This window comes from Triturus cristatus, chromosome 8 (assembly GCF_964204655.1).
Source record: "Triturus cristatus chromosome 8, aTriCri1.1, whole genome shotgun sequence".
Taxonomy (NCBI): Eukaryota; Metazoa; Chordata; class Amphibia; order Caudata; family Salamandridae; genus Triturus; species Triturus cristatus.
The window spans coordinates 1,114,670,254-1,114,695,027 of record NC_140591.1 but is presented as its reverse complement, the minus strand read 5'-3'; the positions used below and the strand labels follow the sequence as shown (position 1 = coordinate 1,114,695,027).

Sequence of the window (24,774 nt, the reverse complement as noted above, 5' to 3'; positions counted from 1 at the left end):
AAGTAAGGGAAGACGTGGATATGTTGACGTCTGAGGTGTGCTGCCACTACCGCTAGGCATTTGGTAAACACCCGTGGTGCGGTGGTAACCCCGAAGGGGAGAACCGTGAATTGGTAATGCTGCCCGTCCACCACGAACCTGAGGTACTTCCTGTGAGAGGGGTGTATTGGAATGTGAAAGTATGCGTCTTTCAGATCCAAGGTAGTGAGAAAGTCTCCCTGACAGAGGAGCGGGAGGACTTGTTGTAGGGTGACCATGTGGAAATGGTCTGAATGTATGTAGGCATTTAGAGGCCGGAGGTCCAGAATGGGCCTGAGGGTCCCGTCTTTCTTTGGTATTAAGAAATATAGGGAGTAGACCCCTAGATTTTGCTGATTGACGGGGACCTGCTCTATAGCGTGTTTTTGGAGGAGGGAGAGTACCTCCTGTTTGAGCAGTGTGGAATGTTCTTGAGACATTGGACGGTGTCTTGGTGGGATATTGGGTGGGGTAGATGTTAGCTCGAGACAGTACCCTGACCGAATGATTTGGGTCACCCATTTGTCCGATGTTATGGACTCCCATGCGTGGATAAAGTTTTGTAGTCTGCCCCCGACCGGAGTGGGATGGTCTGGGGGGAGCGAAGGGAAGTCATTGTGCGGGTGGGGTAGCAGAACGGGTGGTGTTAGTTTTGCCCCTGCCCTTATTGTTGTTGCCTCTGTAACCACCCCTTTGGTTGCCCTTTGAAAAGGTATTTTGAGGAGGGGACTTGTAGGAGGTAGAGGCGCTATCGGTGGAGAAGCCTCTGCCTGTGCCACGAAAGGATGAGCGTCGAAAGGAACGTTTAGAGGCTTGTGTTTGGAGTGCCCCCATAGACTTTGCTGTGTCTGTGTCCTTTTTCATCTTTTCCAACGCTTCGTCTACCTTTGGCCCAAAGAGAGTTTGTTGGTCAAAAGGGTGATTGAGTATGGACGCCTGGACTTCAGGCTTGAACCCTGAGATCCTGAGCCAGGCATGGCGACGAAGCAGGACACTGGTATTTATGGCTCTAGATGCAGTGTCGGCTGCATCGAGGGCACACTTAATGGAGGTGTTTGTAATTAGTTTACCCTCCTGTATCAGGTCATGAGCCTTGCGCTTGTGTTTTTCAGGAAGGTGCTGCATAAGAGCCTCAAGTTCGTCGTAGTGTGCTCTGTCATAGCGCGCAAGTAGTGCTTGTGTATTTGCAATGCGCCACATGTTTGCAGCTTGGGAGGCGGTGCGTTTGCCAGACGCGTCTAGAAGTTTCGATTCCTTGTCTGGCGGTGGGGCTTCTCCTGAGGACTGGGAGTTAGCCCGCTTTCTAGCTGTGGAGACAACTAGGGAATCTAAGGGAGCAGGGCCCTTAATGTATGCAGGGTCTGTGGGTGCCGCCTTGTACTTTTTCTCTATTCTAGGGTTCAGTACCCTGGCCCTGACAGGGTCTTTGAACACCTCTGCAGCATGCTTGGTGACACCCTTAAGCATGGGCAAAATGGACGTGGATTTGTCCTGAATGTCAAATGTGTCCAGTAGGAAGTCGTCTTCCACTGGTTCGCTGTGCATGTCCACCCCATGGTAGTGTGCTGCTCTCTGCACTAAGTGATGAAACCCTAAGGAGTCCTCTGGAGGAGACGGCCTGGATGGGTATAGGTCGTCCTGAGGCATATCAGGTATGTCAGGGTTGTGGTAGTCTTCCCATGGGTCTGGGGTCCCTGGTGGAGTGGGGTCCATTGGGGCGTCCGCCGGGTCATAATCCGGGTCCCCGTCATCCGGATCTGGGGGCGGGGTCGGGGAGTAATGAGGTAAAGGTGGCGGAGACCTGGGAGGGGGAGGGGGTGGAGGGGGTGTAGGAGGCAGAGGAGGAGGTAGTGGGGAGGGCACTCTGAGGGGAGAAGTGGCAGAGTGCTTCTGTTTGGGTGGTGGAGGAGGAGCCGGAGTGTCAAGGCGTCTTTTCTTGATAATTAAAGTCAATAGCCCAGTCTTTGGATCTTTAGATCTTTAGATAAAGTCTTTTGCAAAGGGTCTGGTGTGAACAGAGCCAGTGGCGCCGAATCGTCCGCTGGTGCCGATGGTTTCGGAGCCGAGGGCTTCGATGGTTTCTGTGCGCCATGCTTTTTTGGAGCCTCCGGTTTTTTCGGCGTCGAAGGAGTTTTCGGCGCCGGAGCGTCGGTGCCGACAGATTTGTGTTTGTGTTTGGTCGGCACCGAGAGTCCAGGCTTCGGCACCGGTGGCTTCGGAGTCGAGCTGGGTATCCCTTTCTTCGGTGGCGAATGGTGTTTTTCGGCACCAGGCGTCGGCTGGCTCGAGCACGAGCTGCCGTGAGACTTCCGAGGCTTCGACACCGGGCCCGAAGGTGGGGTGATAGAAGCTGTGTGCTTGGTTTTGCACAGGCCTGCAGGCGAGGGTGTAACCTGAGTCTCTTTGGTTTTGGGCGCGGGGGTGGGAGGGGGTACAGTACTCACGACCCGCTGCGCCGGTGTGATGTCCTCCACGTCGGAGTTGTCGGCCTCGGAAGCGCTGACGACGTCGTCCTCCTGTTGGGTGTGTAGTTGCCCCGAAGCTTCGGCGTCATCTCCGAAGATGTCCGGTGGAGCCGCGGTCGAGGAGTGCGCCATGGTGCGTCGAGCTCTTCGATCCCGGATGGTCTTTTTTGATCGAAAAGACTTACAGGCGGGGCAGTCTCTGGCCTCGTGTTCTGGAGAGAGGCAAAGGTTACACACCTGATGGAGGTCGGTGTGGGGAAATTTAGACCCACATTTTGGGCACTTTTTGAACGGAGTCCTTACCATCGGCCGGGACCGGAGTCGAGGAGGGCCCGAAGGCCGGTGCCGATGTACGGGATGGAGAAAAGTGCCGCTTCGAGAGATGAAGATGAAGAAACTCGAAGAAACGAGGATTTTCCGTCGAGGCTGGAACCGTAGAAGTTCGAAGCCGGAGCACGAAGTATCACATCCGAGCCCGATGGCGGAAAAAAACAATCTGAGGATGGAGCCGAAGCCCATGCGCAGTACGGACCGAAGGAGGAGTCACCGAACTCGTGACTTCCAAAGACTGTCCAAAGAACAAAAACAAACTGCAAACATCCGGGCCCAACACCAGATGGCGATCTATGCTAAGTGTACAATCTGCAGCTCATATGCCTCGAACTTGTTGTTTTGACTTGTTGTCAATTTGGTGTCCTGTCCCTTTGGTAAAGGAGGACCCCTTTCTTAGTTTGGTGATTTAAGGCCAAAAGGTAGCACAAGGCATTGGAAGTGCTCGTGGCTTACCGTAAACCGCAGGTAACACTGATGTGCAGGCAGGACTGGGATGTGAAAATAAGGATCCTGCAAGTCCAACACTACCATTCAGTCTCCTGGGTCCAGGACAGACAGTACCTGAGCCAAGGTGAGTATCTTGAACTTCTCCTTTTTGAGGAAGAGGTTGAGGGTTCTTAATTCTAAGATAGGTCGAAGCCCTTTATTCTTCTTGGGTATCACAAAGTAGCAGAAATAGCAACCACTTCCTACTTCTGATATCGGAACCCTCTCTATGGCTCCCTTGGCCAAGAGAGGCGTGACTTCCTAGCGGAGCAAGGACAAATGATTCTTCGCCAGACGGATGAGTAAGAGGCAAAGGGGCGGAGGGGGATTTGAAGGTAAGGGAGTAGCCCTTTTGAATATTCTGCAGCACCCACCAGTGGTGGAGATGATGAATGATTCTGCCACCTACTTGACATCCATGATCTTGCAGGGCTAGATTAAGAGGGCTTCGAAGTTACAGCTGCAGGGGGATTGGTGGCTGGGGAAGACCTCTGGCCTCCTGACTCAAAGGGTTGGTATGAACCGCGACCTCGCTCCGCACATACTGGGCAGCTGGCATGAGAGAGGTGGCTGGAGTGGGTGAAAACTTCTTCCGTTGCTACGAAAGGGGCGATAGGAAGCACGGGGTTGACTAGGTGCAATTGAGACACCCAAGGACCTGGCCGTAGCCCGTGAGTTGTTAAAGTGTCTCCAAAGAGACGGTTGCCATTAAAGAGCATTTCCATGAGGGAAGCCTGGACATCCACTTAAAAGTCAGATGTTCTCAGCCAAAAGTGGCATTTAAGCACCACTGTTGACGAAACCGCTCTGCCCAGTGAGTCAGTCATATCCAAGCCACACCATAATGCTGAACTTTGTGGCATCACTCCTGTCCTTAACCGGTTGGAAGAGCACGGACCGGGCCTCCTCCAGGACCTGTGGCAGCACCTGCGCAACCGTATCCTCCCAGAGTGTAGGAGTAGCGGCCCAATAAGCATGTGGTGTTCACCGACCACAAAGCAAGGCTGGAAGAAAACATTTTCTTCCCAAAGCTGTCCAGCCTCTTGGATTCCCTGTCCGGGGGTGGCAGGGAATGCGTCATGGGTCATAGAGGCTTGGACCACCAAGCTCTCAGGAGTGGGGTGGGAGTGAGGAAGCTCAGGTCCCCAGGTGCAAGGCGATGGTGGCAGGCAAGTGTCCCTGTTCTGGGCTTGGACCAGGTTACTAGTAGGATATCTGTCAGTCTTTCATTAAAAGTGAGCAAGGATTCTGAAGAGGAAGCTCTTGGGTGTAGTACTCCCGTCAAAATATTTATCTTGACTGCCACCAAGGGAAATTTGAGATCCAGGACCTTGGCTGCCCTCTGCACCACCATGGAATAAGATTCTCCCTTCTCTGTAGCCAAAGTAGGGGGGAGAAAGCATGTCTGGAGATGTGTCTAGACCACTTGCATCTCCAAGTTCTTCACACCAGTCCATTTCCTGGCCTTCGAACTGGTGCTCCAAAAGGTCCATTCCTCCCTGAAGCTTAGCCCTTCAGAATAGGGCTCAGGTACCGACCTAAGACCCATGGGTTCTGTCAGCACCAGAATCTGCGCCAATCGACGTTGTTCCGGCTCCGTGTCAGATTTGTAGATGTATATGGGGCTGATGCAGCCGACAGGTGCCGGTGGCGTTGGGAGCCTCCTTGTCAGGGGAGGCCACTGTGGCACGAAGGGAGTCGGTCCAGATTTGTTATTGGATCCAAAGGGGCCCCATCAGAGAAGCTGCCGGAGCAGTCCGCGTCAAACCCAAACGGCCACCTTCGACACCGAAGGCGAGCCTGAGGGGTTGGGCAGCTCAAATACACAGTGCATGGTCTCATAAAATTCCTTCATCTGAGATGGGGGCTCCGACACCTGGAAAGGGTGGGAGGCTGGAAGTCGGCCCAGGCAACAATTCCAAGGAACCGTGCCTCAAACAACAATGCTCAATCGTTGCGTCAGCTGATGGACAAGGAGAAGTCGAAGCACACTTCGGCTTCTTGCGCTTCTTATGCTTCTTCCCCAAGTGTCCAGATGTCCTGTAGTGGGAGGAAGGCGGCTTGGGACTCCTGGAGCAGCTCCATGACCTCCCTCTCAATCAGGACCGAGACATCCCAGGAGTCACTTGACGCGGCATCGTCTATCGGGCTGTTAGCTTTCAGGGACTGCTCCCTCAAAGCCTTAAGTACCATGGGACAGAAGTCCGAGCAAGTCTTGAAGTCATGGTCACACTCGAGACACCTCAGACACACAAGATGTGGGTCTGTAACCGACATGGCACTATGACAGGCGCCACAACCTGTCTTCCTCAAAGACATCACCTCGACACTACAGGAGGAAGAAATTCCTCTTAAAAGACTCAAAACGTCAAAAAAAGTTTGTCAAAAAGCAATAGAGGGGTAGCTCTTTCTCTGGCTCAGCGCGGACTAGGAAAAAAAAAAAAAACTGATGTCAGCGCGTACCGAGGTGGCGCCTATAAAGGTGATGATGACGTCAATTCCGGCGCAGGTGATGCAGACAATGCTAAGTGTAGTCGGCCGACGCCACCTACCATCATGCAGGGGTATTGATCAAAGAAACATTTGCTGGATCTAGACGGACGCCTAGGAAATTCAAAAGGTAAGGAATCTGCGGCTAGATTCCTTGATCAGATGTCCTGCTATGGAAAGATATGAGTGGCACTGCAACAGATGTATGCTGCAAGCTGCGCTAGGCATTTGGCAAAAACCCATGGGGCTGTTGTGCCCCTAAAAGATAGAAATTTGTAGTGATAATCCGGTCTACTCACCAAAAACCTGAGACACTGGTTGCAAGCTTAGTGAATAGAGAAGTGGAAGTATATGTTCTTGAGACTGAGGGCCACCAGGTAATCCTGAATGCAGAGCAATGGAATGACACCTTGCAGAATTGTCCTCTGGAAGTTCTCTGACACAATGCATTTGTTCAATAGCCTGTGATTTAGTATTGGCTCGAGAAATAGAATTGTCCCAAGTGTGAATTCCTTTTAGGGAATAAGGAAGTATAGAGAATATACTAACTGTCCTCTTTGGTTTCTGATGTTCCATGCCGACGATGTTCTATTTTAGTAGTGTGGTATGGAATTCTAAACATTATCTGTGAGAGATGTACACCGCCCAGATATCTAAGGCTGTCATAACACTGGGGAAGACCTAACCTCATACTTTCCCAACAGGTGTTACGTTAGGGATATGTAGGGTAAGTAACTGCCTTGAGGGAGCAGGTTCTTCCTTGGGCTCTTCCGAATTGTTGCCCACAAATCCTCCTTAATGATATAACTTGGAAATTTGTGCTTCCAGTAAAGCGTGCTGCTGTTGAGAATCAGGGTGTTGCAGCTTCTGCTCCTCCTTTCGCCAGTTGGTGCAAAAAGCCAGAGCTGCACATTAGAGTTTTGAGTGCACCAATAGCCTTTGCTCCATCTGTATATTTTTTGATAATTTCAGTGGTTACTTTTGGTCTAAATAGGTGTTCTCCATCAAAAGAGACTTTTAGCAGATGCTATTGGCTTTCAAGGCAAATCCCAGTGATACAGAAGCAGGCATGCATTCCGAGCAGGAAGGTGTTCATCTCCCTGGATGCAGTATCGATTGCACCCACACTATATTGAATATTGGCCCTGGAGTAGATTTTATCCCTCTACTCCCAACTCCTTGCCTCTTTTGAGAAGGCTTCTGGCAGGTCTTTGACAAGCTGCAGCTGTTCCAGCCGTTTACAGTGGCATCCATCATATGAAGACAAAGGGTCCACTGAAGTGAAGATGCGCCACTGTGTTGCTGCACTAATCGCTTCTCTCTTACCAGCAGCGGCATCTATTTCTCGATTTTTTAGGCCAACGGTGTGGTATTAACTGGGTTCTGGGCAAAGTACCTCTTCCAGGCTGTTTGAACAACCAGGGAATCTGGTGGTACATACCTTCTAAGGTATAAGGGACCTTCTAGTACTTGCTACTTCTTCACTCTCAGTATGACAAACCTTATTTTTTAATGTGTCCTCAAATGTTTTCTGCTGCACACTTAGTCATACTTTTCAGCATGAGATCAAAAGTACATGAACATCCCTTTTTTGTGAGCATCTCTATTAGCAATATGTTTTCCTTCTCCACCACATGTAGTTTAACTTTGTAGGGGTCACCTCAACTTAGGATGACCAGTGGTATTCTGTATCGTTGGGTGGGGAACGTTATATTAGATAGGTCTTTAAAGATCATTTCTTCTGGGAATGTATGTCCATGGAATAGTAGTGCTAGGGGTCATCATCATTGTCTATAGAGACAGGCTCTTCAAACGGATCAGAAATTTGTAATACTTTTGTCAGAGTCTGTGTGCTGTGAATGTGTTGGTGATTGACGGCGCACCAGTGACTGACATGGTGGTGGAGATCTGGAATCTCTAGTATCAATCAATCAGTACATTTGTAGAGCGCACAACTCACCCGTGAGGGTCTCAAGGCGCTGGGGGCGGGGAGGGGGGGGGGCTGCTGCTACTGCGAGGTGGGAGAACTATCTGCCGCCAGCGGTCGCTCGACGGATGCGGAGGACGGTGGCGAGGGCGAGGTCAGCGGAGGTGAAGCTGGCGGTTCAGGGTGTAGAAGGGGAGTCGTTCGTTGAGGTACGCTGTTCCGGTGTTGTGGAGAGCTTTGTAAAAGTGGGCGAGGAGCTTGAAGGTGATTCTCTTGTTGATGGGGAGCCAGTGTAGGTCTTTCAGGTGGGCTGTGATGTGGCTGTGGCGGGGGATGTCCAGGATGAGGCATGCAGAGGCGTTCTGTATGCGTTGTAGTAGTTTCTGGAGTTTAGCTGATGTTCCTGCGTAGAAAGCGTTGCCGTAGTCCAGTATGCTTATGACGAGGGCCTGGGTGACTGTCCTTCTGGTACTGGTGGGGATCCATCTGTAGATCTTGCGGCGCATGCGGAGGGGGTTGAAGCAGGAGGAGGAGACGGCGTTCACTTGCTGGGTCATTGACAATGCGGAGTCCAGGATGAATCCCAGGTTGCCTACGTGCTTAATGGGCGACGGTGCAGCTCCCAGTGCGGTCGGTCACCATGAGCCGTCCCAGGCGGAGGGATGGATCCGATGAGGAGGACCTCCGTCTTGTCTGAGTTCAGTTTTAGGCGGCTGAAAGTCATCCATTCGGCGATGGCCTTCATTCCTTCGTGGAGGTTGGATTTGGCGGTGGTGGGTGACTTAGTGAGGGATAAAATCAGCTGGGTGTCGTCGGCGTATGAGACTATGTTGAGGTCGTGTGATCTGGCGATGTTGGCGAGCGGTGTCATGTAGATGTTGAAGAGTGTCGGGCTGAGGGACAATCCTTGGGGTATGCCGCAGATGATCTTGGTGTCTTTGGTAGAATGGGGGGAGGCGGACACTCTGGGTGCTGCCGGTAAGGAAGGAGGTGGTCCAGTCCAGTGCTTTGTCGCGGATCCCTGCGTTGTGGAGGCGTGTGCGGAGGGTGTGGTGGCACACAGTGTCGAAGGCGGCCGAGAGGTCCAGGAGGATGAGGGCCGCGGTTTCTCCGTTGTCCATCATGGCCCTGATGATGTTGGTTGCGGCGATGAGGGTTGTTTCGGTGCTGTGGTTGCTGCAGAATCCGGATAGGGGTCCAGGATGTTGTTCTTTTCGAGGAAGGAGGTCAGTTGGCTGCTGATGATCTTCTTGATGACTTTCGACGGGAACGGTAGGAGGGAGATGGGCCATAAGTTCTTGAGGTCCTTGGGGTCAGCTTTGTATTTCTTGAGTAGGGCGTTGATCTTGGCGTGCTTCCAGCTCTCCAGGAAGGTGGTGGTCTCGAAGGAGCGGTTGATGATTTTGTGGAGATGAGGTGCGATGGTGGAGCTTGCTTTGTTGAAGATGTGGTACGGGCAGGGGTCGGATGGTGAACCGGAGTGGGACTATTTCTCCTTGTTATAATTAAAGAAGTGATATCCTAAGGTATAGTCTTTTCGAAAGCATGCTTTCTTTTTTTTGACCGTACTTGCCTATCCAGAGCCTGCTTTGGGGGATGTGCAAGTTTGTGTCCAGTAACACTATCAATGTAAATCTGGGTGTGTCTAACATAAGGCTTCTCCTGTTATTGTGATGTGAAGGCTGAAATAGATGTCAAGGCCTGTTTCATAGCTGGCTTTAGCATAGACCTCGGTTCCAAGGCAGTTGCGAGTGGATCTCGGTGCAGAGAAAGGGTCTCAGCATCAAGGCCTGACGAGCTAGTGTATGGGCCTTTCGGAGGCAATATTTTTCGAGGCAGAGTAGTCTCAGGGGCAGTAGTTGGTGCAGACTGAAAGCCTATTCGGTGCCTCCTCAAGACTCAAAGCCAATTCTTGCCATGGAATAGAGATGCCTGTCGAGGTCAAACTCTGGAAGAAGAACCTCTGTCCTGGGAGAGGGCTTCACTAAGGGCAATGGAGGTGGTTACTCTCCAAAGTTCAAGTTCATTTCTGGAATCCACTGTCTGGCCTCCCAGAAAAAAAGGATGGGCTGCCCTTCTCTCAGTCGGAGTATGTACCCTTGACACCTTCGATGACTCAGGAGAGCTTCGGCACTGCATCTTGTAGTGAGTCCACCAACATTCCCTCCTGCAACAAATGGACTTCTCATTTTAATCCTGACAGGTCAAACAGTTTGATTTCTAATGGTTCCTTGGCAGTTAAATGTTACAGACCCTATGCTGATCTGACTACTTTAACTTGCTGTTGCATGTAGGACAGACTGGAAGGTTGTGTTTTAAATAAACAGAAGTCAACCTGACTTCCAAAACCTCCAGTCTAGGTTGATTCTTGAGCGGTAGACAGTCATACAGTGGCTTCATGTCTTAGGAGAAGATTGCTGTCCTTGGAGTTGAACAATAGGCTTCTGTGGGGCGACAGACCCGGAGATCAGAAAAAACCATGCCCAAACTTGAAGGTGGGAAATACAAATCTAAGGCAGAGTCCTTGTCCTTAAGTATTGTGAGTTTCAGGACTCACAAGTCAACTCGAAACCAAAAGCAACTTGCAACATCCAAGTCAAACACTAAATGGAAGCTGTGTGCAAAGCATGTAACCCACAGCTGCATATGTTCAGAACATTCTAGATTCTAGCTGAATTGATGGGAAAGGTAAAAATTAGGCCCTAGGGAGAGGACTTTGCTTACAAACCAGATTTTAAGAACTGAATCATACAATGCTGCTGCAAAGTTCGAAAGTGATAGGGAAAGAGGAGTGGTAGAGTGTCCTAATCCCCCTTATTTGAAAGGAATAACAAAGGGACAGGGAAACAACACTAATGCAAGCCAATTATGGTTAAACATTGCCTTGCCCCAAAATACCTTGTTAATATGAAAGTTTGTTTCTTCAGGTGTGAGGAAGTAATGTACTTTGTACTACCAAAGATGGAAGCTACAATTACAATAAATCAGTATGCTGGATTAATAACGTTCTTTGCCATGGCCAAAATAGGGTGTGAATGGGCAGACCTTCACTGAAAACCAGGAGAAAGGCATGAGCAACCATTTTACATATTATTTTAAATCTATTTTACAACACAAAACAAATCACAAGAAACATAGGAAATTGTTATTACTGTAAATCTATCATTTATGTGAAAACCTGAGGATAATAGTCAAATCCACAGAGAGTGATAAAGTCCTGTCTAGTTACAAATGTATCTATATGCAATGGTGTGTCAGAGGAAGCTTCTGATTTCGCTCCAAGAACACACTGCTGTACGTAAAAGCTGATGGAGATGAGCATAATGACAAATGTAAATTAGGATGATCTGTTCCACAGTCAGAAGAATAATATAATGGACTCACTTGTCATCTGGAAGCATGGCGATAAAGAAAGGCTGGCTGTGTTTTGGTGGTAGTGTTGAGCTGTTCGCTTTTTTCTTTCCCTGAAGTGCAACACTGTGACTTTCGTAAATGTCTAAGGTCAGAGTATTAGACAACCGGTGAGAAACAATAAATGGAAGATCTTTGAGCCTCTCTAGCTCACTCATTTGCTCGTGCCGAACTTGTAGGCGAATTGTATAATCTCCTTTTTCCAGTTTCACTGAGTACTAGAAACAAATATAAAAAAGACAGGAAATATTAAAGTACAAGTTAACATGCAAGAGTATTAACAAAAACCTGCAGAAGAAAATGCATCGGATCTTGCTGATTTTATTCTAACTGGGTAATACTTTAAGAAAAAAATAAATTATCCCCTCTAGTACAGCATGCAAAGGAAATCTAAACCACTATACTAATTTTTGAGAACTTGGTTATGATGGCTACTGTCTTTCCCGTGATAATTCTTTAATTTTTCAAAGACAGTCACATTAAACTTGGCAGAAACATATGTAATTCTCAACACAAGTGTGCTACCAGAGACTTTGTGATTCCATATGGCACCCAGATCCTCAGTGCTTAATTTACTTCCTCCTACAAGGAAAATATAGTGGCAACTGAGGAGAGACATGTGAGAAAACATCTGGAGAAGAAAATGTAAAAAAACATCAGTTTGCCAGGCACTCTTTGGTTTTCCCTGGTGAATACTGAAGTTTATCAGTATTGTTCCTAGTCATTGGGTCATATTATTAAGTCAAATTGTAGCCAAGACTACCTCTGAGTGTTTACCTACCCAAGGTATCTTGTATTAGGAGGAAAGGCTTAATCTATAAAGCAGCAGAGATTTGAACCCTAGTAAACTATGACCGAGTAATCTGGAACACGTATGCCTTTCCAATCAAATAGGACAACTTAAAATCAGAAATGTTGGAGCACATAAAAAAACACCCCTGATGTCCCAACACCCTCTGTAGAGAAGAGGTGAACTGTAAACCTGCTATTAGTGATAGTAGTAGTTAAGCAGCAAGTTACTCTTCACTGATGGTTACTCAGTACAGGGCCATGTGAGGTAATGACAAAAACCTGAAACCAATGGCCCTCAAGGTGTAGCTTTCCCTTCGCATTTGTGAAACACCATGAGGCCTATTCACAAAGGCATTTTTAGACTAGCACCTCTGTAGTTTTGTTTTTAAATGCTCTTACGTACCTTTGTGCATTTCCCTAAAACATCTGAAATGGGAATAAAATTATTCATTTACAGCGAATACAAATAGACAGGACTGTGCCCTCTTAGTACTTTTACTAATAGGGATTAGGCATTCCGGGGCTAATTCACAAAGGCATGTAAAAGTACATAACAGAGTATACTTGTAGTACTATTTCCAGTACTTAAATGCTTTTGTGAATTGTCATGTATGTTTTGTGTCAACACACTCAGTCAATAGGTAATATGTTTCACAGATGTCTTTGCTGGATGGCTGACAGCCGTGGAGTGCTTAATCCAAGGCAACCCATGGAGTTCCATCTAAGCTGAGGAGGTCCGAAGTTAAATCAAAGGAAATAGCTAAATAATGGTACGTCGATACGGGGAATGGGAACCTCATCTTTAAAGAAGTTAGTTACCTCAAATAATATTTTTACATATTCATGTTATCTTACTTCTTTGGAATTGGACAACTAGTGGAGTTAGTATGAATTCTGTTGAAGAAAAGAAGCATCTCAGAGTGTATTTTAACTGATAGAGTATCATGTGTGATACAACACAAAAATTAGTAAGCACTCCTCTTCTCTTAGAAGGCAGGAGAGTGTCTGTGAATCTAAAGCTTCAAGGTTATCACAATAAATAACATTTACCATTTGCAGAGGGAAACTATAGTTCTATAGACGCATTTTGCAGGAATTGTGAAACAGTGTTTTATCCTTATAACGATGGGTGTTAAGGGGGAGGTTAAGACAACATTATTTACTACGATATGCCCCAGTTTGGACTACAATAATGCTCACTAAACAAGTGATCAAGTTGCCGCCTACATATCACATGTCCGGCATAGAATCATTGCAAGGAAAGTGAAAGAAAGTCCTTTCTTTTAGTAGAATATATTGCAAAGAAAATCTTTCTCTAGAGTGCACTATCCTGATCTATGTGGAAACCAGATAACACTTTAGGAATAAACGTAGGTAAGCATGTAAAAACCTCTGTGTGTACTTGCAGGTTTGCCTGGCATACCACAAATGCCTGTTTTTCATTAACTTTACATAGTGAAGCAGTGTCAGTTAAGAAAGCTACCTTCAATGTAACACGTTTGAGCCAGATTTAATTTACTGTCTCCCAACAGACTTCAAGATCTTTGGAAGCCAGTCTGCCATTTGGAGTGTTGCTGGGTTGCAATGCAGAATTATTCTATGCTCTCTGGTAAGCAGTTGTGAATCCAGCTTGAACAGTATTGGCATGTCAGCCAACATCATTTAGAACAGCGTAAACCAGAATTGTCTGCTCATGCAAGGATTCAGGAGAATGGCAGGAAAAGTACGGGCATGTTTATTGCGGAATGGCATAAAAACCCTTTCCTCCTATGTCCAGGGAAATGCCCATCTGCTTAAGAAGAGTGGGCATTTTATGTTCTGACAAGTAGCAAACAATTCCAATTGGAGAGGAACTCATAATTGTAAACTTAGCATCAGTTAGTTGAAAAGTTCCCACTCATGACAAACTTTCTTGTATCTGCCTAGGGCATTCATTTAGAGGTTGTTGATGCACAGCACGTTCTATTGTCAACGATAAATTGTCTTTAGATTCCTAGGCATTAAATACACTAAGTTTTGACAAGAAAAATTAAGATCCTGTAATGCATAGACTGACACCTTCTTTGACCCTGAACAAGCAAGTGGCTGATTGGACAGATTGGTTGCATAAGGCCAGAAAGCAGTGCTTTGAATTGAGAGGTCACGGAGTGTGATGTGCAATTCACACACCCCATTGCAGATATCTATGAGAGACAACAGCAGAGACCACAAAGTGAACATCAAGGAGCAGGAGGACTGCAAGCTAGTAGAGTTCTGGCTTATGGAGCAACAAATGCGGAGTCTCCCAAGCATGCTCAATACCGATAGGGTCAAAACGTGATGGCCCTGCTGAGCAGTGTGCTATATAGAAAAGTTTGGAGTATTCAACTACAACTTGGTGAATCAATATACACCAGTGAGCAGGACAAGGAGCCTTCTGAGTAAGGGTTAGAGTTAGTGGAGTTCAGATTGTAGGGTTCTGCATGGGCAAAATGCTTTTTCTATCCTATCGCAAAGCTGAGTTAGCTTTTCCATTGACATTTTTGGTGGCTGTTTAACCTTCTCAGATCTACAATACAATGCTATTTCCCTGTATATAAAGGGAAATCTATGATAGAATACTTCCTTCCAGTATTCATACTTGTTCTTTTGAGCAGCATATTGAAAGTCTCCTCTTGCAGGTCTTGTAATGTTGATGCTGTGTCTGTTTAGAAGAGGTAAATAGTGCTTCTTGGTAGATTTCAGACAGCGACTAACTTGAATGATGTGCAAAACTCATCAGTTTGATGTCATGCCCTGCATCAGCGGTTAATACTGCTGAACACATCCTCCCTTTCTCACTGGCATGACTAGAATTGGACTAAAAGTGGGAATCTGGTACACCTGGCTTAATACTGCACTCTCTTTAACCCCTTCCCCGCTCATGACGGAACCGCTCCGTCATGAGCCACGGTTGCCGTGTGCTCATGACGGAACGGTTCCGTCATGCCACGCCCGTTGGCGGCCGCTCCGCCCACGCGGCGCTGTTTCCCCGCCTGTGCGGGGGGACAACGCAACTGGGCGGAGTCATGACGGAACCGTTCCGTCATGAGCACAGCTCAACCGTGGCTCATGACGGAGTGGCTCCGTCATGAGCACAGCGCCACCGCGCTGCCCCCCCGCACCCCCCAGCGCCGCGGCGGAATTCCCGCCGCGGCGAAGGGGTTAAAAGAGTGGCTCTACATTTCTGGGCAGATAAGGTATTCTGTGTTCTGAACTTTGAACACTCATTGGCTGATATTTTTAAGCAGATCTCTACAACTGATGAAGCAGTGGATTCTTTGGTTTTTGTTGGTTGTTCAGAGTTCTGAGGATCAATAATTTCTTCCTGATACCTTTCACTATTGTAATTATTTCCTTCATCAAGTTCTAAAATTTGCACAAGCCAAATTAGCTTAGTGTCCACTGGCAACACTTGTATTGGTGTAATGGAAGAGGGGCTGTAATTGAAAAGTAGATGCAATAGTATAGTCCTGTAAGGCACTAGTCTGAGTTGCTGGAAATAAGGTGCCTATCAATGAGGTTGTCCTCAATGAAGTCTTCAGTGGCGATAACGGCCCAGATGGAGCAATTGAAGGGAAAGGACATACTCAAAAACAGCCTCAGATAAGTCATATTTTTAGAAATTGGCAAAACGACGTAAGGAATGAAGAGGTGGAAAGATTAGACATAAGATAGATCAACAGTCAAGACCGACAAGTAGGCCGAAACATGTTGACCATATGTTTGTGTAGATGTGTGAGACATCTAACTCTTCTGATCCACATCTCGCTTTCTTATAACCTTCCTACTGCGACAATTATTAATAAAATCATAGTTTTCGGAGGTAGGAGATCATTTTAAAATACAGTTCCTATGTCACGGATCCCAAACGGTCTGTGTTGTGAGAGACATTTCCTCCTGATGCAGGATAGACCCAATGATGATACTAACAGTCATTAGTACGCCATTGAGTTAACATCCCACCAAACGAACATTACTGTTGAGGGTACTACACATTTTTTTAATAGAGATCCCTCGAAGCGACATTGTGTTTTCCCACTCTTCTTGATTTTTGCGGATATCTTTGGGAAGCCGAGTGGGATGACTTATTCCTTAGCTTCTCTCTCTTTCATTGATTTCTTTTGTGTATTCTTCACCACTTGATGTTTAGATGTTTAGATCTTATCAGTGTTTTCCTTCCGTTCCATTTTAAACTGTCACTGCTCATCCTCGATTCTACCTTTGCAAGACTAAATGGAAATGAACTTCTAATGAGTAAAGACGTTAGCAAACCTGTGTGGCATAAAACCATAAGAGAAAATGTAGGTAGAGGTGCTAGGACAACATAATAAGCAATACAAAAATGTTAAATATTTGAGAGTAAAATGTAGCCAATATGAGTGGGACCTTGCAAGGGGCCTCTGATTTGAAAGGAAATATCTACAAAAGAATGAAAGGATCACAATTTAAGAAAGATAAAGGAAGGAATAAAAGATCTGAAGACATTGAAATGGTAGAATTCTAAAGTTGGCATCTGATTTAATAGAATCTAGTGATGGCATAAAATGTCATCAGAGAGGGGATCGATGGAGCAAGGTTTCGTATAAAAAGAAACTTGCTCGTATGCAATCCTCTCAAATAACCTGTAACATTGTAATCAACATGTACGTGAATACTAATTCTACACCACATTTTATATATTGTATCTAGGGGAAGCTTTTCTATGTGCATTGCTAATTAATAACCAGAGTGTTCCAAAATGGCCGCTAAAAACGCGGGAACTCTTCGGCGCATGCGTCTAATAAACCTACGTAGTATGACTTCTTCTGTCGCTTGGGGGGAAATCTTTGCAGCTGCACAATAGCTTTTAATATGGCTGCTTTAAAGTAACGCACTAATGCACATGCTGTGCTGAAACTAACCTATGCAAGTTTTACTAAACTATGAATGCAAAAGATTTATTAAGTAAATGGGGTTAGAGTAGAAATAAGTGGAATACAGTGAATGCATTTAAGTTGGTATTCTAACGTGTTCTTCTTTGACTTTATTAATAGTTCATATTTGGGCCTTGGAGGGTGACCGCGTCTCTGTTTCCTTGAGGCTTCTACGCATGTGCAACGTCTGCTTGTCCTAAAATAACTGAAGTTATTGACTGATTGCCAAACCCTAAGCCCAGCAAGGACATGGGAAGAACAACTCTTGACCCTACAAGAGGAAGACGACGCAACATTGTATTACAGACTTATCGATCTACATATGAAATTCTTGTGGGAATAAAGCTTGTGGGTATTAACATTAAGGGACGGGAGCTAGACAATAGACTAAAGAAAAATATTACACTTAGTAAGGTGTGATGTCCTCACCCCAATGGTTGGCCCAATCAAATTGCGGGTGAACATGGAATTGAAACATTTGGGGGTGGATCATACATTTGAATTGGTATAAGAAAGGTAAGTTCTAGATAGTTAGACAAACTTGATGCTGATGCTATGCGGAGATGCTGCCCGATTTTGCTGCAATCTGACTGAAGAATCCAACACTAGGGAAATTCGCAGAACAACCGAGGAGGCACATCTAGGAAGGGGTCCGGACGAGCCCGAGCCGGAGAGAGGAGCACCAGAGAGGGGTGTAACGCTGGCGATACACTAGAGGAGGTCACCTTCCCTGTCCTGAACCGTTCTTGAATCCTTGACACTTTGATGTCGGGGTCCTCACACCATTCTAGGTAAATATAATTGTGGGGTAAATGCTCCGGATTTGCTCTCTATTCTTTATCTCCTCAGGCACCGTCATTGCAAGAATTTAATCGACGCAACTGATTATAAGCTAACTGTACTATTTTTCCTGATGGAGAATTCTGGCATTTCCATGTGTGTTCTGATTTGACTCACAAAATTATTAATTCAGATAAACTTTTAAAACTTCTTCTGAGTCTGTGGTTCTTTGAATAAAAGATAAATATATCATTATTTCCTCCTTATTCTAATCTACTACTAGATCTTTCGAATGTGCATTTACTCAGGAGACAGGAATGGTGAGAATACTGGTGTAAAGGTTTCCTAGGGTAAAATAAAATTGATGACCAGCGGATATTTGCTAGCTCATTGAGCGTATGAATATATATGGGCCCAAATGAGTGTTATGTGTATGTATGTATAGAGCTGGTAAACTCCGCTGTATCACCTCCACATATTGATAAATCGGATCAGCCAGTCAAGGCTTTTGTTAACTGTGCCCCAAAACAAAGAAGCAAAGTCACCATGAGGGAGATTGCGAAGAATTACGTAAGGTGTAGAGAGAAAAAAAAGCGCATCAAGTAGCCGCTCTTGAGGCACAAATCCTGAGCCTGAAACGTCAGTGTCGGAGGGGACCAATGGACACCCTCAGCTGTCAACTTCACTTGCTAGAGCCTCACAATGGCTTATTTCCATGGAAGAGGCAAAACTTGATAAGGGCACGATTATGGTTATCGCTAAGGTTGATCGACCACCAAAGTTCTGCACCTCTTATAAACATATCTCACTGATTACCAATGAAATGAAGATATTTACTAAGGTCCTTGCTAACAGACTCCAGCAAATCCTGACCACTGTTGTTCATCCGGATCAATGTGGCTTTATGCCCTGCCATCGTACCAGTCACTGTATGACACATGTGGTGCAAATCTGCCTCCAGCACATGAGAGATTCTCGTGCCCTCTTGTTTGTAGACTTTGAAAAGGCATTTGATTCTGTAATTTGGTCCTTCTTGAACAGGGTTCTTGAGCATATGGGTTTCGGTCTACGATTCTGGAGTTACTTAAGGTCCTATACTCTGAGCCTTTTGTTTGAGTGAAAATCAATGGCATGTTTTCCAGCTGATTTCCTATCCCCAGCGGGACAATACAGGGATACCCCTTGTCCCTGCTTCTCTTTACCCTAGCTACATGTAGGCTCATCCGATGTGGATGCTCTAGAGCAGGGTTGGAGATGGGACGGGGCACAGTTGGCAAGATAGCACTTTACAATGACAATTTATTTATTTCCAGGCTAATCCATACTTCTCAGGGACTTTGTTTGCAAATCCTAGGCCTGCAAGTGAATTGGAGCAAGTCCCTCTTAGTCCCACTCAAAGGCAATTTTGAGGTCGCATCCTGTCAAACTTTTGTTCCTATAAAAACGACTGAGCTTCCAATGCCTGGGGTATACATTTCCTGAGAACCCAGCCTGATATGGAGTCTCAATCTCCCCTTTCTTGAGGTTAAAATAAAAAAGCATCTCCAAAAATGTGTGCAGCTTCCGCTGCATATACTTGGCCAGGAGCTTCTGTTAAAAATTAGATAAATGTCTACAATCCGTGTATGCTGGTGGGTTTAGGGATGGCTGACTTATACCTGTACTACTGAGCTGCAGAAACTCTAGTTATAAATGACTGGTTGAGTGGAGGATGGGACGATCCGGCGTACTAAATAGAACTCTTCCTGCTCAGCTAAGGCATTATGATAGATATACTATCCAGTAATCCAATTCCTCTGTGGCTCCCAAAGGTTTCAAGGGAGTTTTTTTTTTTTTATAAACTGGCCCTTTGCATTACACCCCACTGGTAGGGACAACAAATTGCCACAGCAAACTCCATCAAACTAGGTGGAAAGGCTACATCACACGGTCCAATTTAGAGGGTTTATGAAAAATAGGCCAAAATTGTCATTACAAACTTAGGAGACATATGGCAGGGTGAACACTTCTAACCATTTCTGGACCTGCAAACTCACACCCGCTTAAGGCCAAGCTCCTGATCGGTCAAACGGGGTAAGGGAGCTATATCTCAGATATACCGTACTCTTAATGTACCCAAGTACGACCCTCAAGCGGAAATGGGAGTTGGGTTGAATCCCTTGATATTGTTTGGCGAGGTGCCCATATAGCCCCTGAGAGTTTGCTATCGCCTCTCGACATAGACTGATCCAGCTGAACTATTTATATGTAGCCTACTTCACACCCTGCTATCTTTGGCATGTGGGCAGAGTTCCTCATCCCACCTGCTTTTGCTGTGCCCATGCGGACGCAGACTTCTTTCATATGGTCTGTTGGAAATTGTGGGGGTGCTGACACGGGTTTTTGGAACAACCAGTGGATGTATTGCCCTGGATGGCCCTTCTGGGAATAGCAGACAACCTCTGTTGTACCCGTAGTAAATACATTCTGGTGGGAGTGGCCACAGTAATCGCCAAAAGAGATATTGCACGCAAATGGACGATCCCAAACACCCCTACTTTTTCTGAGTGGTGGTTGAGGGTAGATTGGTGTGCAAAAACATTCCACGATTTGGGGTAATTGGTGCGCATATTATGGACTAGATGGTGAATGACTGATTGTATGAAGAAAAGACATATATTCAAGATATTCCAATGTGATTTGTATTGCGATGCAATAACTAATTGTTTTGTTTACCTTATACAAAAATCAATAAAGTTGATTATCAAAATTGCTTGCCTTGGATTTGGCAACCCAGGATGCAACACCATATGATATTTCAAATCGAACCTAGGGTCTGTCTACCTTTGAACCATATGATCTTAACTCGAAATGGCATGGAGTTTGCCCCAAAGTTCTTAAAGGAGTAAAAGATTCCCCCTTCATCATGCCACCATTCTTGTTCCAGGACCTCAAGCAGGCCATAATGAGGCAAGCAAACCTAGAAAAGATCTTGTGAGTTAAGGCTAAAAGTAAGGGATGCCAAGCCCCCTACGTCTGGCATGAAGCAAGACCTCCCATATGCAAGACTTGGAGATATATCACACACAAACAGAACAATAAGAGAAAGCAAATAAAATCAAATGTAAAGAGGCATTAGCCCTTGTAAAAAGTATACTTCATTTGTGCCCACTGCTACCAGAAGTCCTTATTTGCATGAAGGCCCTCATTACACAAGCACCTTAGTTGCAAGGGCAATATCCAGACAAAGAATGCTTTCTTCCATATTTATGTTCTGGCTACGATTTTGGAGTAAGCAAGCCTTTTTGTGCCATATTCTTGCTACGTGTATGGTGAGGGCAAAGAAAAGGTTTACTAAAGAGAAATGGATGCAAACAATTTTGGCATTAGGCTGCTGAAACGTGATTAGCAACTCTAATAAGAGGCATACAAAAATTGGTGCCAAAGCCACTGACCTGCCAGCCCAACAGAATAGTGTTAGACATATTGTGTGTAAACTTACTAACTTCTATATTCAGATATATTCCCATTTCATATTCATAGATTTATACACAATGTACAACTCTATTGCTTCATAGTTAGTTTTGCGCTATAGTAACACAATATACATTGATCAGTAAGTTTTTAAGTTAAAAAAAAATAAATAAAGAAACATCATATACACAGTTCTCTGAGTGCAATTTGACCACAAAAAGAATTCAAACAAAATGAAAAGATGTTCTATAAATGCTTGCTATGAATATTTGAGCAATGTAAAAAAAGAAAATACTTAAAATAAACAACTAATCATTGGAACTGCGAATTTCATTGGCATATTTGTAGATCAATAAAACTTCCAACATCAAAAACACACGCAATTCACTGTACCTGATGTGGATAGGCATCTCCAGAACCCATCTGTCTTTTGTTCTGGTCAAATATTATCCACAGCTGGCTGTCAAATTCAGATTCGTACAACAAGTCACAAAGTAATGGGCAACTAGGGGTTACTTCTCCACTCTTTGGCTGCAATTAGATAAACAAAACAAACATGAAAAAAGAAACTCCTCTCCAAATGATCAATTATGAAGCCAAAGAAGAGAAAAGGCATTTGACAAAATGTAGCAGACGTGCCACAGTAAAAGGCTCTTATTTGGAATGGATCCCCTTGGGACTTTCGGTTACTCTTGATTATACAGTTCATGCATGTTGTACTATACATTAACACATAAAAACAAAATTATGGCTATATATTACTATCAATTGCCTCCCAATAAAAAGAAACATTACTCAGCTCGATTTACTCTTGGGTCCTTTCAATCTTAAACTGCCAATACAAACATTGTGGATGAGCATCATTGTGCGAGTGGCATGTGAAATATAAGAAGCCTATGTATACTGGTGCAAATGTGAGAATTCTTTGAGTGCCTTAGTCAGTCTTGGTTCAGTTGAAAAATTACTTTTTCACCTTCTGCCTATCCACAACTAGTTGATATCCGTTTAACCCTTTCACTGCCAGGGTGTTGATCATTTTGCGGCGGAGCTATTTACAAAAAAAGGTTGTTTAACCATAAGCACCTCCCTGGTGTGCCTTCCTACAAACTATGTTATTTGACAAATTCAGCAGGACAAGGAAAAGGGTGTAGGTCAGACCTACAATTCAAACATCAGACTTATATTTCCAAAACAAATGATATGATAGTAAAACTACATTTAGGATATGGCAGAAAAAAAAACCAGACGGGAGGGATAGAAAAACATCAGCCAGTGAAAGATGTCACAGTGGATTTAAAAACCAAATCGAGCATTATGAAACCAAAGGACATTCTGGAGCCCTCATTGGTGAGTTAGGACTGCTGTAAAGAAAACTGGATTAATTTTCCCTTTCAGTGGATGGCCTCTAAAGAGGAGTTGAACTAACCATTCTAACATTTAGCAGTTTAGCATAAGCTGCAAAAGACTAACCATTCTAGGACTGGAAAAGACTCTCTTAATGTAAACTAAAAGTAAACAGCTTGCTAGCCTGATATTCTTTGCTCTTGAAAGTAGAATGCCCTTTTGCAATAATCAAACAAACATTCAACACAATTATTTTTACTATTAAAAAATTGGGAACGCAATGAAAAGTTAAACAGAGATCAGAAATGGGTACATTCTGGCAAGCGTTGAGTGTGGTGAACATTTTACAGGAAAAAAATCTATGAACCAAATGTAAATAATGCAGGCCTTCTTCATATTCTTAGGAGTGCGTAACAATCATACATGACTCTTAGGGACCAATTTAGACTTTGGCGTACTGAGTAAAGGCAGTCAGGGTGGCAGAGGATTTAGCTCTGTCACCCTGCCTTTACTTTGCCTGCCAAATTTAGAGTTCACTGCCAACCCTAAGGCGAGCTCTCTGGGTTTGTATGAACCGCTTTCACAACTGTGTATACAAAGCCATTACAAAGTTTAGTGTGCGTCTATTATAGCCAAATGCTACACCAAACTTTTAAAAGTTTTTTAATTTCGAAAAACAAACCCTAAAAGTGAGAGTTTGTTGATGGCTTGACACATTGGAGTTTTCTCTCATGGTGGGTGTGTGTGTGTGGGGGGGGCGGCTCAGCTTAAACTTTTACCTGTCCCTACCGGCCAGGATAATTCTATCAGGGAAGGACAGGATTTATTTATTTTTTAAAGTAATTCGACTGCACACTTTAAATGGGGCAGAGGGTCAGGTCAGATGGCTTACCTCAGACAGTCCATATTCGAGCTGTTGGAGAAAGGTTGACACCAACAGAGTAAGTTTTAGTCTGCCAGTGTAAACCTGGAGGCCTACCCAACTCTAAATCAGGGTAGGCTGTTGGCACTGCAATGGAGTAACCTGTCTGCCAAACTCTAAATCAGGCCATTAATTATTTACATTAAAAAATGTAAATCGGAGGTTGAAAAAAAGATTGTTTAATTTTCATTAACATTTTCTGTTAGCTGCATGATAACTGTACTCACCTGATGAAAACTATATGTTAAAATGATCTCATAAAGTTGTCGATTGTTTGGCAAAACATCGCGGGATCCTAATGGCTTTGATTTAGAACTTGATGGCCTAGAAAAAAAGAAATAAACTACAATAATTTACTGTACAATAGAAAGGGCAATTAGAACAATTGGTGAATGGAAGTATCAACATATTGAAATTGTAGATGATTAGTTATTGGATCATGCAATAATAGTACAACTGATATTTCTGTACTGCAGCCCAAAAAAGAAACTGCAACCTTTGCTCAGGATGGAAAATTATAACCACTGCTGAGGTTATCCAATGTGCCAATTTCAAACCAAGATGTTCCATGCTGACAATTCAGCAAGTATTCTGGTTCACAAAGCTTCATGAGCAGCAGATGTTTGCTCCTTTAAATCCAGCGATAAATTAAGAATTAGGCACACTTCCTAGTGTCTTCTGTATATTTTTAATTAAACAAATAATACACAGTAGCAAACCATGCTTTCGATATTAGCTTGAGGCAACCATGCTTTGGATATTAGCTTGGAGGGACAGTCTATAATTAATCAAGATAACTTTGATAGGAATCACAGGCCGTCTTGAGGTTGATGCTGTACTCATTAAGTAAATAATAAGAGATAAAAGTTCACTATCTTACAGTACGACTCCAGCCAGAACCATGTTTTTCTGCTTGCTCCTGCCAAGTTAGCAAAGTTGCATGAAAAGTATGATGCTAGAAAAGCATAGTTGCAGGTAGGAAACCAATTTTGTAGCCTGCACTCTGTATAGCAGTAAACTCCAGAGAAAGTGGGCCTACTTTACGATATGGAGCAAAACAGAATCCAAGCAACACGGCCTTGTGAGTGCTGATGAAAATCACTTGGCAAATGTTTTATGTGTTTTACCATTTTTACAGGAGAAAAATCTTTATATTCAGGGACTTCACACAGACATTCATTGAAGTTAAAATTCCTTTGAAACTGTAAATGGCAGTCGGAGGATAATTTATAATTAACTCTACCCCCTTCCCAACACCTGGTTTTAAATCAAGAGATTTCCACCATATTGTGCACTGTAGGAAGCTGTTTTTTTATGCAGTGTCCCAAAATGAGGTACACCAAGTAGAAAGTCCAGACGATCCTTATTGGTTTGCAGGGCTTAAATTAATATTCCCAAATGCGCTCTTTTGTGGTGGTG

General features: G+C 44.7%; 1 protein-coding gene across 2 annotated transcripts in view; it reads right to left on the bottom strand.

The window, feature by feature from the left end:
- TPP2 (tripeptidyl peptidase 2) overlaps positions 1-24,774 on the bottom strand; it is a 398,345-nt gene that overhangs the window by 165,897 nt on the left and 207,674 nt on the right. For both annotated transcript variants that reach the window (XM_085622690.1, XM_085622691.1), the window contains exons 20-22: positions 23,583-23,679; positions 21,483-21,620; positions 11,104-11,348 (exon numbers count right to left, since the gene is read on the bottom strand). In XM_085622690.1, the coding sequence (XP_085478816.1) occupies positions 11,104-11,348; positions 21,483-21,620; positions 23,583-23,679 (480 nt within the window). The remainder of the gene's footprint in view (positions 1-11,103; positions 11,349-21,482; positions 21,621-23,582; positions 23,680-24,774) is intronic.